This window comes from Polyodon spathula, chromosome 7 (genome assembly GCF_017654505.1).
Source record: "Polyodon spathula isolate WHYD16114869_AA chromosome 7, ASM1765450v1, whole genome shotgun sequence".
Classification (NCBI taxonomy): domain Eukaryota; kingdom Metazoa; phylum Chordata; class Actinopteri; order Acipenseriformes; family Polyodontidae; genus Polyodon; species Polyodon spathula.
Window position 1 is genome coordinate 30,166,458 of NC_054540.1, and position 13,765 is coordinate 30,180,222.

At 39.1% G+C, this 13,765-nt stretch overlaps 1 protein-coding gene across 2 annotated transcripts in view; it reads right to left on the reverse strand.

The window, feature by feature from the left end:
* Positions 1-12,109: 12,109 nt before the first annotated feature.
* Positions 12,110-13,765, reverse strand: part of LOC121318501 (serine/threonine-protein kinase B-raf-like) — a 55,913-nt gene continuing 54,257 nt past the window's right edge. For both annotated transcript variants that reach the window (XM_041255236.1, XM_041255235.1), the window contains one exon: positions 12,110-13,147. In XM_041255236.1, coding sequence (XP_041111170.1) covers positions 13,125-13,147 — 23 coding nt within the window. In that variant the 3' untranslated portion in view covers positions 12,110-13,124. The remainder of the gene's footprint in view (positions 13,148-13,765) is intronic.

The following is a 13,765-nucleotide window of genomic DNA, read 5'->3' on the forward strand; positions in this document are numbered from 1 at the left end:
CAGGAAACGCTTAGTTAAAGTCATTGCTGCTCCAGGGGGTGCCACCAGTTACTGAATCTAAAGGTTCACTTCAGTGAAAACAATCATTCAATTGGAGTCTCAGTACAACTGCATGTGAATTAATAGTGCAATTCCTCGTGCTCACATATTACTACATTTTACCTGCATGTGGAGTGCTGTGCAATCCTCATGCCTAAATACAAATATACATTTTAAACCACTCATGTTACACAGACCCATTTATATCCAGTGTACCAATGACTATACACCAACATTAACACACTACATGTAACATACAACACAAATAACAGCCCAGGGGTGGGGCACTTAGCCACATATACCCCCCCTTGTGCAAAGCACACCTGGCCTCCCGCCTTAAAAACCAAGCAGTCCAGGTCAAAGTCTTGGGCCGGGCAGGGAGGCTTCATTGGGCCCATGGCTGAAAATGCTGTCAGCTCCCCGCCGGTAGTGGCACAGCTGACAGCATGGTGGTCCACTCCCGCATTGGAAAAGCTGCTCTGTCCCATTGCACCCCTGGCAGCGGAAAAACTGCCAGGGGCAATGCTGTCAAGGCTGCTGAGGAAGGTGGTCTCCTGACCTCTCCCCCCTTCTTTATAGCCGGCAGCTCCCTCTGGTGGGACTCCGGCCACACTGACCCCTGCGGCCAAGCAGCACTGACGGTGACCCCAGGTGAAGCAGAGCTGGCAGCTCCAGGCGACGCGGAGCAGCTAGCAAACCCAGGCGATGCAGAGTGGCTGGCAACCCCAGGTGATGCGGAGCGGCTAGCAACCCCAGGCGTAGCCCTTCAGGCATCCTTGGGTGAAGTGAGGCAGGCATCCATGGGCAAAGCGAGGCAGGCATCCTTGGGCAAAGCAAGGCAGGCATCCTTGGACAAAGCGAGACAGGCATCCTTGGGCAAAGCGAGACAGGCATCCTTGGGAGAAGCGAGGCAGGCTGGGGTGCAGGTTTTGGCCCTCTTCTCGTCCACTGCGGCCGGGCGGTTCTTCCCTGTGCTTCCCTCAGCAGCCTATGCAAGGGCTGCTGAGGACCGCCAGCATCTAGTCCTGGTCCTTCTGGTGAAGGGAGAGGCAGCTCCTGCTCCTCTCCCCCTGATGGTGATGGAGGCAGAGACAGCTCCAGCTCCTCATGATGGTGGGGGAAGTGATACCAGCAGGCATTCATCCTCTGCTGGTGGAAAGGGACCCAACAGGCATTCAACCTCTGCTGGTGGAGGTGGTGGAGGCAGAGGCAGCTCCTGCTGCTCTGCTCCTGCCAGTTGAGGTGGCGGAGGCAGAGGCAGCACCACGGCTCTCCCTCACTTGCAGGGGACTGGTGCTGCTCTCCCTCTCAGGGCGGAACCAGCAGGCATTCTTCCTTTGCTGGTGGAGGTGGAAACAGCAGACATTCTTCCTCTGCTGGTGGAGACTTGGGATGTGGACGCTCTGTCTTCCCCTTTTGGTGCTGTGGATGTACCGACTCCCCCTTTGTGGGTTGTAGACGCCTGTGTTCTCCCCTTCTAGGTACTGGATGCTCAGGCTCCTCCCCCTCATGTGTAGGACGACTGGGATCCTCATACTCTGGCTCTTTTTCTGGGCAGTCCTTGTCCTCATGCCCATAAGCAATGCACATAGTGCACCACCTTGGCTCCCTCTGCTTCCTCCTCTCCTTTCCCCTTATCTGCCTCCTTCTCCTCACCTTCTTCTCCTGGGTCAGTTCCTCCTCTCACTCTTGGTAGGGGCAGACAGCCACCATGTGCCCGTACACCCCTCAGGCAAGGCACCAGCCTTGGTCCTCCAGACCACTGAGGAGCTGCTCCAGCTCAATCCAACCTTCCATTTTTGTTGTGTTTTTAAAAAAAAAACAAAAAAAAACAAACACTGCGGTTCCCGCTCTGGTCTGCGTCTAGGAGGCACTGGTAATCCCACTTTGGCACCACGTGTCACAAAGATGGCTGTAGTGGATGACGTCAGACCAGAACCAGGAACCAACAAATAAACAACAGGTGGAGTTTGGTGAAGCTGAGCACTTGGGTTGCGCTCAGCATTTAATAACTGAACAAGCAGAAAATAAAAGGTTGTAAAGACAAAAAAAAACACAGGACACAGCACTTTAGCCAAAATAAATATACAAACAAAACGCACTAACACTAAATAGACAAACAAACAATTGGACGAACAGACAAACACAGTGAGTTAAATTAAGATTTACTTTACATTTTTACTTTCTCCTCTCCACACCCGTATTCACCCTCGAGTGAGTGAAAACATGCTCCTTTTATGCAGTTGTACCGAGACTCGATTGCTAATCAATCATTTAGTTGGAGTCTCGGTACAACTGCACGTGAATTAATAAGTGCAATTCCCCGTGCTCACATATTACTACATTTTACCTGCCTGTGAAGTGCTGTGCAATCCTCGTACCTAAATACAAATATACATTTTAAACCACTCATGTTACACAGACCCATTTATATCCCGTGTACCAATGACTATACACCAACATTAACACACAACATGTAACATACAACACAAATAAATAGCCCAGGGGCAGGGCACTTTGCCACAGGGGTTCACAAACTTTTTCTCGGCACTGTATCTAGTTCAATCAGCTTGTCCTGTATGGTTAGAGCAAAAGGAGATGGAACAGGAGACTGATTTACAGCCATTTACATGGTCTGTCATATCTGTGTGCTAGCAAGGAATCTAAAACCCCTGTCAGTTTTTTGATTGAGCAGTTTAACAAATTTCTACATTTCCACTCAAATAGATATTTGATTATGTGATTCTTGGCAAGGTACAACATTCCTACTAGAAGTAGAAGATACTATTGAGGCACCATATCTGTTATGGTCTGATGTAGGAAATGTACATTACACGGTGTGTCTTACTCTATTGCCTTCAGTGATGCTTGTATTATTAGATTAGGGTAAGACTTGACTTTTCCTTATAATATTCAAAACTATTAATGTGGGATATACAGTATGAATAGAGGCTGAACAACAGTAGCTCATCCTCAACAGATTGTAGGGCCACCACTGGGTAGTCTACAAGGTATTTTATAGGGAACATCAAGTCTAACCCACTATCTAATAAAAAAGCAACACGAAAGGGAACAGAGCAATCACAGCTTTCACACAACAGGGCATAGACTCCACAAGGTTCTGGAAGGTGTTTCGATGGATGCTAATCTACTCAGTTGTAGTATTTTACACAATTGGTGCAGAGAGGTAGGCAGGACCATGGTGGTGAATTTGTCATTCCTGTTCATCCCAAACCTGTTCAATCAACTTTCCCATTGATTAAACAATCTGATGGCTGATGTGATGGAGCAGCCTACCAACATGACTGTCCTTGCTACGGTGGCACCTGCTCCATGTGCACCTACTATTGTGCCCGTTTCGAATGCTGTTAGATGTTCTGTAAGAACTTTAAAGTGCTGCAGAGAACAAAAGTGAGGGGAAGACAGTTCTGTGGCACAACAAAGCAATATTTGGACACTAAAGGGATGGCAAGGTTTTAATCCTTTAAACAGTTGCATCTCAGCCCAGGATAGCAATTACATATACTACATATATATGTATATTTATAATCCAGGGCTGGCAATGGAACGTGAAACAAGCAATGTGATTGGTCAAGCAAGGTTCCAGCTGTCCGTATCCATCCTATACGATATGGACAATTGGACCCTTGTCACATATTCGAAATCACTGCACTGCCTCACAGAATTTAAAGTACCTGTAAGCATCTTGTTTACAGTTATAGATGTATAGAAACAATAATACTGATTGACCAATTACCATCAAAAAAATCCTAAAAGTAGTAAGCAGACATACCGATCTGGATGAAGAACAATTAAATGAACTGGAAGATAAAAGACAGAAGGGGAAACCAAATTGAATTATCTTTGTCACTTTCAATTAGCGGTTTGTAAAAGCTACAAAAAACCACAAAAAGACACTTTGTACATTATCCACACCTCTGCGACACAGATCTTGAAAAATGACTGAAATCAATGACATCATTATTTATTTATTTTTATTTGGTGCTGTCTCAACTCCGCCTCCTGGTGTATCTTTTCAATGACAATGTAAGATATAACATATCAAAAATAAATATATTTACTTACTTTTGCATGTTTTATCAAAGCAATTTACTCAGCTTAACTTAGTGTGTTGTTCAAAGTTATAAACGGGACTACTTTTGTGGTCCCTTTATTGGCGTAATGATATTTAATTAAAAAAAAAAAAAAGAAAAAATGTAAAAAAAGAAAAATTGCCCTAAAAATTACTTCTGCCTTTTTTTAAATTTTTTTAAATCCACTGTTTTACCTGCATTATAGGCCCCTTCAGGATGTTTGTATACATCGAATATATAGACTTCTCGGGGGTTGGAGGCATTCGACTTCGTCAACGCCTCATATATACACACACACACACGAGATGCAGTTCATCTGTTTGTACATCTGATCTGTCTATCTACATTTGAGACTTACATTTTTATTGCATTCATCTGGAGAATTGTTTACCAACATTGTATTGCTAATTCCATGGTATTACTAATACTATTCTGTGATATGTTTCATGTGTGTCATGGTCATTAACTTTATCATACTGATAGCTCTAATTGTTATGTATTTTACTGACTTACTTGTTTTGATGGCTTCCCATTGTTGTTTAACCTTCCTGATAATTCAATAGCTGCTGCAAAAGCATAAAGACACAGCTATATTGTTGTATTGGTATTACATGTTGTAGATTAATGTGGATTTCAGTTTGCTGAACTAGTCTGCATAATACTGTGACATACACAAACCAGACTTCATAGCAAATATAACTTTTTCCGCAAAATGTTTTAAACACATTATAAAAAGGAAACTTTTTTTTTTACTAAAAATCATGCTACTGCTAAATAAATACATGCATTTCAAACAAGGTTGATTTTATTGTACCACATAAAAAGGGGGTAAGACAATGTGTATACATTAGATATCATATCATTTACATTTTTTGCAATATTCTCTCATGCTTAACAGAAATGTAGAACTTGCAATGTTGCATCTCTTTGTTCTAGGCTCCATGCAATATTATTTTGTGTCTGTGCTGTGGCTGTGTTAATAATACAGTGAAGTCCTGTGGAATTTATTTGTTATCTGAGTTTGAAATCATGTATACCAATTCTTGTATCAAGTAGTTCCGATAGTGTTTGCTCAGAACATCTTTTGGCTGGTTAGGAAATACATACTTCCTCCCTTACAGCAACATGATCAGTTCCTATTAGCAAACCTGCAGACTCAGGTGTGATGTATTCATCCTGTGATAAGTGCACTTAATTCTCAGCATATGTACCAGGAGTCTGATTGTTCAAAGGTCTGGAACCTGGTCATTTAAATAATATACAGAAACAAGAGAGATCTAAAACCACGACTGGGTGCACAGCTAGTCTCAAACGCTGTACATCATTGATCTGAACAGACATCTGTGAGTTTTGCTGCAGTGTTTTGAGGTGGGTTTTTTTTTGTGGTCAACCTTATATTTATTAAATTAAAATAAATTCATTTCAAGCTGACAACACAAAAGCAAAAATTTTATTTGATCTCTAGCTAGAGCTATAGTAGCCTGTGAGGAGAGCATGGGCACAAGGCCGCTGTTGGACATAAACAGCAGGCTGTGTCCAAAACATAAGTGTAATAGTGAACTAATACAACGATAATAAATATTGCATACATTAGTGGACTTCACAAAATTAACAATATATGCAGACAAAAGCAACAAGTAGTTCTCTGTATAAGGGAACCACACTTTACATCCTTGCAGAGTTGAAACCTAAAATCCATCATTAGACAAACACTTTATACAAAAATGAGTCATTCAAATCATGCTGCCTTATATTGAACGCCTTTCCTTTTGTCAAAAATTGGTGGTGCTTATGTTATTGCTTGGAAATGCGATGGATGTATTAGTGTGGAGAGGTTATAAAACTAAAGGCAGCATAATGAGTTGTTATGATGCCAAGTCATTTTAATCAGCCCTGCTAATTTAGCTTGGGTCACAATCCAGGGCTTGCATGTTTACGGGAGATCTGAGAGAAAGGCAATTTCTCACAGTGCTGACATAAAGAACGGCAGCCTGTAATGGAAAAGCTGTATCGTTTGATGAGTGTCATGTACTAATGTATTAAATGCTTCGGTAATCAAACGGTAACTCACTGTAGAAACCAATGAGCTGGTAATTAGATTGGATGCTTGGTGTACGTGTTGAGACGGTGGGAGGGAAGAGAGTTTGATTAAAAAAAGGAGGCATTTGATTTATTTTTCAGGAAAAGGCACAGATGAATTAAAAATCCATTCCAAGTGACATAGCACAACAAAATCTGCAATTTTCCACAATCATGTTCGGTATTCCATCAAGCTAAAATTCAATGGTATCTGTACAGTTTTAAATGCAGATTTGATGTCTGTCCAGTTTGCTAGCCACGGACATCAGTATGTGATCTAAACAGACCTGATCCTCCTACCACTAAGTGCAGAGGTACTATAACTAACATACTCTACGATAAAGCGGTGTACTGTAAAGGGCAGTGCATACCTTTAAATGTGTTCTGTATGATAGAACTAGCAAGCCAGATGAAAATAAATCCTTTCTAGATCATTTCTTTTTTTCCCCGTTATTTTTTCCAAAAATGAATAAATTATGTTTAAAAAAAGAGAAACAAACAAGATGATAAAATAATAATGAAGCACATAATTACGACCCACACTTGTTCTGAACCACTTAATTGGTTGTCCAGTGTACTGGATGAAATGCAACAAAAGGTTAATTCTCAGTTAAACATTTAATTAACTTGTAAACAGGACATATTTTAATGAATATGTATTAAACACCCAAAAAACCAATTTCACATTGATTTTCTTTTTTGACAGTTATGAGGATGATCAAATGACGATCTTACCCATGCGTTATGACGATGATCCACTCAAGATCTTACCCAGGCCTTGTTAGTACTTTAAGTATGATAACTTCTGTTAAAAATGAGTGTATGCAGTGTATGTATCATTTCAAATGAACATGGTCAGCAAATCAGTATACTGGTCTTTTATGTGAAGACATTCTCTGACATTTTTTGTTTACAAGACAATATAATACGCATACATAAGTTTGGCGGAATCCGAGTTAGGAAATTCTAAATATACCTGCAATATGACCAAAAGTAAAGCAGTCATGGGATTATGAAGGTAATTCCCACATTTATGTTAAACTTGAATAAGTATCAGCTGCCCTTAGTAATGAAGTCCGGTAAATGTAAACCTCCCTCTCTTTTGTCAATGCTTTGGGTTTAGCTCCTCCCCAGCCTCCACCTTGCCAGCTGGGTTAGTTGAAATGCCTCTGCCTACATCTCAGCACTGTCTGAGCAATGTCAGTCCATGCCAAGCGCAAAAACCAAGCAAGTCAAAATGTTGCGATACATGCTTATATTATTGGTATTTATGCTCATTTAAAAATGCTGGTTTAAATCTCAAGTTGTCCTGACTAAAAAAGAAGTGCTACAGATTTCCAAATCGAGAAATAAATCAATAAACTGTACAGAGGTGCCAGTGTTTCCATGCACTTCTTTAATAGCAGTATCTCATATTCACAACAAATACATTTACCTTTCTGCATTTAATATAATACAGCCTTTTAAATATTTTTTACACAGAAATAAATCTTTCAGAATGTCATCTATCAAAATGTGTTTATTTGTTTTCATTTTCTATTTTTATATTTTTTTGTCTCCATGCTTTCTAGCAAACTGACAATATTTCCATTGTACAAATTTACAAGTGAAATGAAACTCCCCCAAAGAAATGAGCTGAAGAAAGGTGGAATGGGTGGGGGTGGCGTGGGGGGGCACATACAACAAAACTGGAATGGGAATAGAAAAGAGTGTGGGGGATAGGATAGTTACAAAAAAGTGAGATAGCTGTACAAAGCAAGACATCCAAATGAAGTTTGTCCATCACAAAATTGAACACAAACTTAAAACGTATACCTCTGTAACATTCTTCTCTTTAAAAATAATATTTATATAAAATAAATACAGCACATAAAACATACAATCCCATTTTTCTTTTTTTTTTATTACCTCCCTGCTGCTATTACAAGGTACACCCACATTCACGATGGGGGGGGGGGGGGGGTGGGACTGTGATTACATAGACTAAAGAAGTCGACGTCTTCAGCTGCAAGTCTGCTAAAAGTATATAGTGTATATTTTCCACATTTGCTTCAGTGAGATTTTCAATACTCCCTTTGTTATTGTGTAGCAGAACTTCTCATGTCCAATTCAACTTCTTCACTTTCAAAAGTCACAGAAGTTTCTCTAGTATAGACCAGCCCTCTCCTCCATGTTGATCGATAACTATTAAGACTCCCTGTGTTTTCATTGTTAGGCAGAGCACACAGCACATACTAAGGGAGGCCTGAATACCTACAGACTGACTTGGAAGTGAGGGCTTCTCTTTAGTACCTCAGAAGATATTCCTTAAATTAAGAAATGAAAAGATCAAATAAACAATAATTGGCATGGCAGTGAAAATAGTACAGTCTATTCATGGTAGGAAAATGAATTGTAAACGTTGCCATACTTTTAAGACCTTAAACTTGCAGTGCTGGTAATTCTGACCTAGAAATGAAAATAATTTACTTAAAAATGCTATTGCCCAGCAGTAACCACTTCACCACATATACATTTGGTAGCTCACATGGATTTACTTCAACTTTTAAACTAAACTTCTTATTTCTATCAATCATTCATTAGTTTCAATGTACGGTACACTAACTAAACAATGAGTAACCCATTGTAACAATATAATGGTTTTTAAAGACATATTTCCAGGAGTAGTTACAAGACAAGTGTCTTTCATATGCACACTCCAGAACTTTAAGAGTGGGTGTAGACATAGTTTAAATTAAATTAAACCAGAAAACTTTTTGTTAAACGTACCCTAACCAGATTCAATTCCTTTCTATCGTGCTGCTTAATTGAAGTGTTCACAGTTTACAATACAAGAGGCTGTGAAAGCAGGATACCTACTGTACACAACAGCTCTCCAGGGGTATGGAGTAAGGATACCCGTGTTGTTGTTTTTTTTTTTTTTTTTTTTTTTTTTTTTTTTTTTTTTTTTTTTTTTTTTTTTTTTTTTTTTTTTTTTTTTTTTTTTTTTTTTTTTTTTTTTTTTTTTTTTTTTTTTTTTTTTTTTTTTTTTTTACTTTTTTTTTTTTTTTTTTTTTTTTTTTTTTTTTTTTTTTTTTTTTTTTTTTTTTTTTTTTTTTTTTTTTTTTTTTTTTTTTTTTTTTTTTTTTTTTTTTTTTTTTTTTTTTTTTTTTTTTTTTTATTTTTTTTGTTGTTTTTTTTTTTTTTTTTTACCCATTTCTTTAGTTTAAAACAGGAGAAACTAGACCCTGCCTTGCAGTTTGAAGTTTCTACACATGTATGCTCCAAATGAGAATTTGACAAACTGTTTTAAATTCACAACTGAGCATTTTTAGTGCTTGTTCTACTAAAACAAAACATTGGTTGCTCCAAATGATGCACTTGATACTGTATGCTATTTAACAGTCAACCAAAAGATTACACATAAAAGCCCACCTATCTTTTTTTTTTTAAATTAAAAAATTCAACTCAGTTTTAAGTTGCTGACCTAACTGCTGCTTAGTGGTATACATGAATGTATCGTGTCTGTTAAAACAGCTATTTCCAAACTTGGTATTTTATTCTAAAACAGGCTGCAGTTATAGAATGCATATTAAATGTAGAACTGCAAAAGAAGCACCAGCTGAATGGATTAAGTTTGAGTTACCTATAATAAGAGAAGCAGAATGGATGGAACAGAGTGTCTGGCAAAAATTGGAATGACTGGAGTGAAACCTGCATCTAAAATAGAATGGGTTACAAAACAAGAATCTGGAACACACAGGACGCTATTTGCTGGCGGACCTGGACTGATTCCAAACAATGGAATCTCTGGATTAGAATTCGATGGGAATAAACAGCTGATGAAGCTTTGCAAACAGGATTGCAAAGATGGTACTTAATTCTACATTGTTTGAGTGCTACCAAGAACACACTATGATAGTGAAACAAATTAAGACTTCAGCAGTTTGACAGCTCTCCAACAGCTTTCTTCTGTTATTTAAGACTGAAAATCAGATGAACACCAACAATGCAGGCGCAAGTGTGCATACAGTAAAGCCTTTCTCTCCTCTACTGTTGCCCTTTCAGTTGATTTCATACTCTCTTCATGCTTAGTTTCAGATTTCTGCCTGGCAGCATTCTCCACGAGCACTTATTTTTTCATAAAACCTGAGCATAAAGTATGTTGTTGCACCCTATTATTATTGGGGGTGGGGCACAGTACATTTTCTGCCCTCTCTGCATTAACAAAATCCTAACCAGAATACAAGCCATCTCAAGCTTGCTGTACATCCCACAACCGTATTATCTGCTCTAGCACTCACTGATATTAGCCTACAGCACACTTCCCCCTCTCTGTCCTAATGCTTTCTCTGATAAGGCTGCTTACCTCTGATCTCTAATTTTAAGATATTCTGATACAAGGCTGCTATATAGCTCTAACTGATGCCAAAGCTCTCTGTGTTTAACTCACTTACAGCTGGGAGACATGGGTTGAAGCAATGGTAAACATGATATACTGAAATCTAAAATACACTGACACAGTGGCACCAAAAATATTAGTTGCAGCTTTCTCAAAAAACTGACTTATTTGACACAGCTTGTGCTGCAATGATCAGACATGTCTTCTATTTAAGTAATAAACTCCACCCCCCACCACTGTTTGCTACCCATCTTCTATGAATGAATTAGAGTCGGTAATCATTGAGGAACAATCTAGTACAATTTCATCCCTTTGTAAACTCAACATGAAAACAGTGTTGTCTTGGCAACCCTATTGCCTATTGCCAGTGTCTGTGGCAGGTGTACACCCATGTCACTTGTGCTTATCACTTAGTATCACTATCATTTATTAATAGGAGGTATGTGGTCTAAACTCAAGCTTCATACAGGTGACCAATGTTCAAATCTGTCTTCACGGGAGATGGTTCAGTCTAGTCTAGTCTGTGGTAAACCTATTCTAAATTGACAAGGGGCTTCGATCCCTCATTTTCCAGCAGCGCTTCATCCTTTGTTGTGCTGTACCTTCACTGTGGATAGACAGATAAAGGGCTTCAGTGTCCACTACTGCCATTTCCTACAGACACCTGTGCGGTGAGTGAACAGATAATCCGAGGACCTCATTCAAAAGTGCTGTCAGTCCCTCATCTTTCAAAAAAAACTAAACACATTCCCTTCAAATGACAACATTTCAGTGTTTGTAATATTTTATAAAAAGGGAGTAGTTTAATTTTTCAAATCAGCAATCTCATTTCCCTCTCCACCTCCTAACAAAGACCTACTCCCCCTCCAAAAAAGAGACACCTATCCCCAAAGCCCAGATCATGATGGGGAATGCTTTCATTCAAAAGGCCAAGCCTGCCATTTTCTGTGAGTTTTTACAGAAAGATTATTTATTTTCTGGTTTTAAGCTACGTGAGCAGCAAAAGACCAGGCCTTCCTCAGGTTAACTTACAAACAGCATTATGTTCACCATGGCTTACACTGTCATGCACTGAAACAAGACTGGAGGGGCTGTAAAATACTGTGGGCTGCCCCAGCCCTCTCGCCCTCCCGCTCTCTAATAGTAGTGGGATGCAGACAATCAAGGGGAGAACACAACAAGGAATGCAAGTTTCTCTGTCATTCCAGACTGAATTCCTTGTAGATTGCATTAATCTTCACGTAAACAAACCAATGATTTTCACATCTACTGCAGCATGCTGCCACAATATACAAGAACAAGCACCCTCATTATCCATCCTTCCCCTTACCTCCCCACTGAAAAGTTAACCGACATGCCTTATCTAGTTGGCATGTGCATAGTTTAAAAAAAAAAAGAAAAAAAACCTGTCTGATAAATAATTCCGGCTTTACAGGCCTGCCTGTCCAGAAATAATAGCAATAAATAATAATAATAATATAATAATAATAATAATAATAATAATAATAATAATCTTGGAATGTTAAATTAGCCACATATTTAAAAATAACAAACAAAAACAAAAAAGTACAACCACCACCAATGGATGGTAGCTTTCTCGGTTCACTTCCAGGGCATATGCCAATGTGGGTAAAGGATGGCGGCACAAGCCCATTTGAAAATAGGTTGGACGGGAGGAGGTGATAGCCCACTTCTTAGGAGGGCCTAAAAAGGAGGTCAAAAGTCTGGAAATGATCCATAGTGTGCTTGCCTAGCACAGGGTAAAACTTGAGAACTTGCTAATTCTATTACTCAAATGTAACTATTGTGGAATGGACTGGGATTATTATTTTATTTTCCCTCTTACAGGATTCAGGAATTTACTTTCTCAAGTGAAAAAGGGATCATCTCTCCTCAAAACAAATCAAAGACAAGCAAACCAACACCCCTCATCACCCCCATCCCCAAAGAAATCATTCTTGAAAACAGATCCCTACTCTGCGAACAACCAACGCAGGGATTGGATACAATGCAGGCCTGTCGACCTATTCCGTCCATTCAGCAGCCAGTGTTTTGCTCCATCTTCTACCGCTGCCAAATGGCAAACTGCAGATCTAAGAACAAGACTCTGCTTCATCACCAAGCACACCCAAAAGGGAGGCAGCTCCTCTCAAACAGCTGTGGTCCGAACACCTTTCCGTCTTTCTTTCCTTCCTTCTATGCCTGTCACTCCACCATTTTTTTCAGATTTTCTGAAGGGAAACCTGCAAGTGCATACGTCTGGCTCCAACCAGGCTTCTTCCAACGATTCACTTGTTTGATTGTTTTTTGTTTTCTGTTTTTTAATTTCATTTTATTTCTTTTTTGTTTTTAAATTGTGATTTCTCTTCAGAAAGTTTTTTTGTTCTTGTTTGCCGTTCCAGCAGGGTTCCTCTTCAGGTCGAGAGGAAGCGAACGGCACATTCTTGGAATTAATTTTAAATGGATGAACCCACTGTAGGATCACAAGACTTTAAAAAGTGACGAGGGATGTACTGGTGGAATCTGCTCTGCTACTTAAAGGCTGCAAACTCTCCTGAGGAGAAAAAAAATAAATAAATGAATTAGACCAGCACGAAACAGGTACCGTGGGGTAGCCATGTTCGTATGTTAGAAGTGACAAGATTCTGAGCCAAAACCTAAGCACAAAATCAAGATATAAACCAGTGCATGCTCATACAGAGGTTCCTCATCATCATGTAATAATCAAAGTAGCTACTTGTTTAAAAATATTTGAATGAAATCAGATTATTGCCTAATGGAATCTGAAACATCAAAGAGTGTATGATAATGTTATTGTGTTCACTACGTAGTGCGACAGATTAATTGATGGACACAATTTGCACGTAGGAGTCCCCATTTTTGAATGAGGGCCCTAAAAGGACACTGACAATTGTAATAAGAACCGCTCAGAAGGATTGCAAACTTCATACAAGGACAAAGTAAAAAAAACAAAAAAAAAAGAAAATGAATCTTTACGAAAGGTAGTGTTTAGGCAGAAACAGCTCAATTATTTATGCAAATCCACTGTATTAGTTGCAATATTCATGTTAAAAACAAATATGAAATGATGTATTAACTGACCTGACAGGGTGTAGTAATAAATCAAGCCAAACAGCTTGTTATCTGAGCTTTGCCATTCAAAAATATTAAA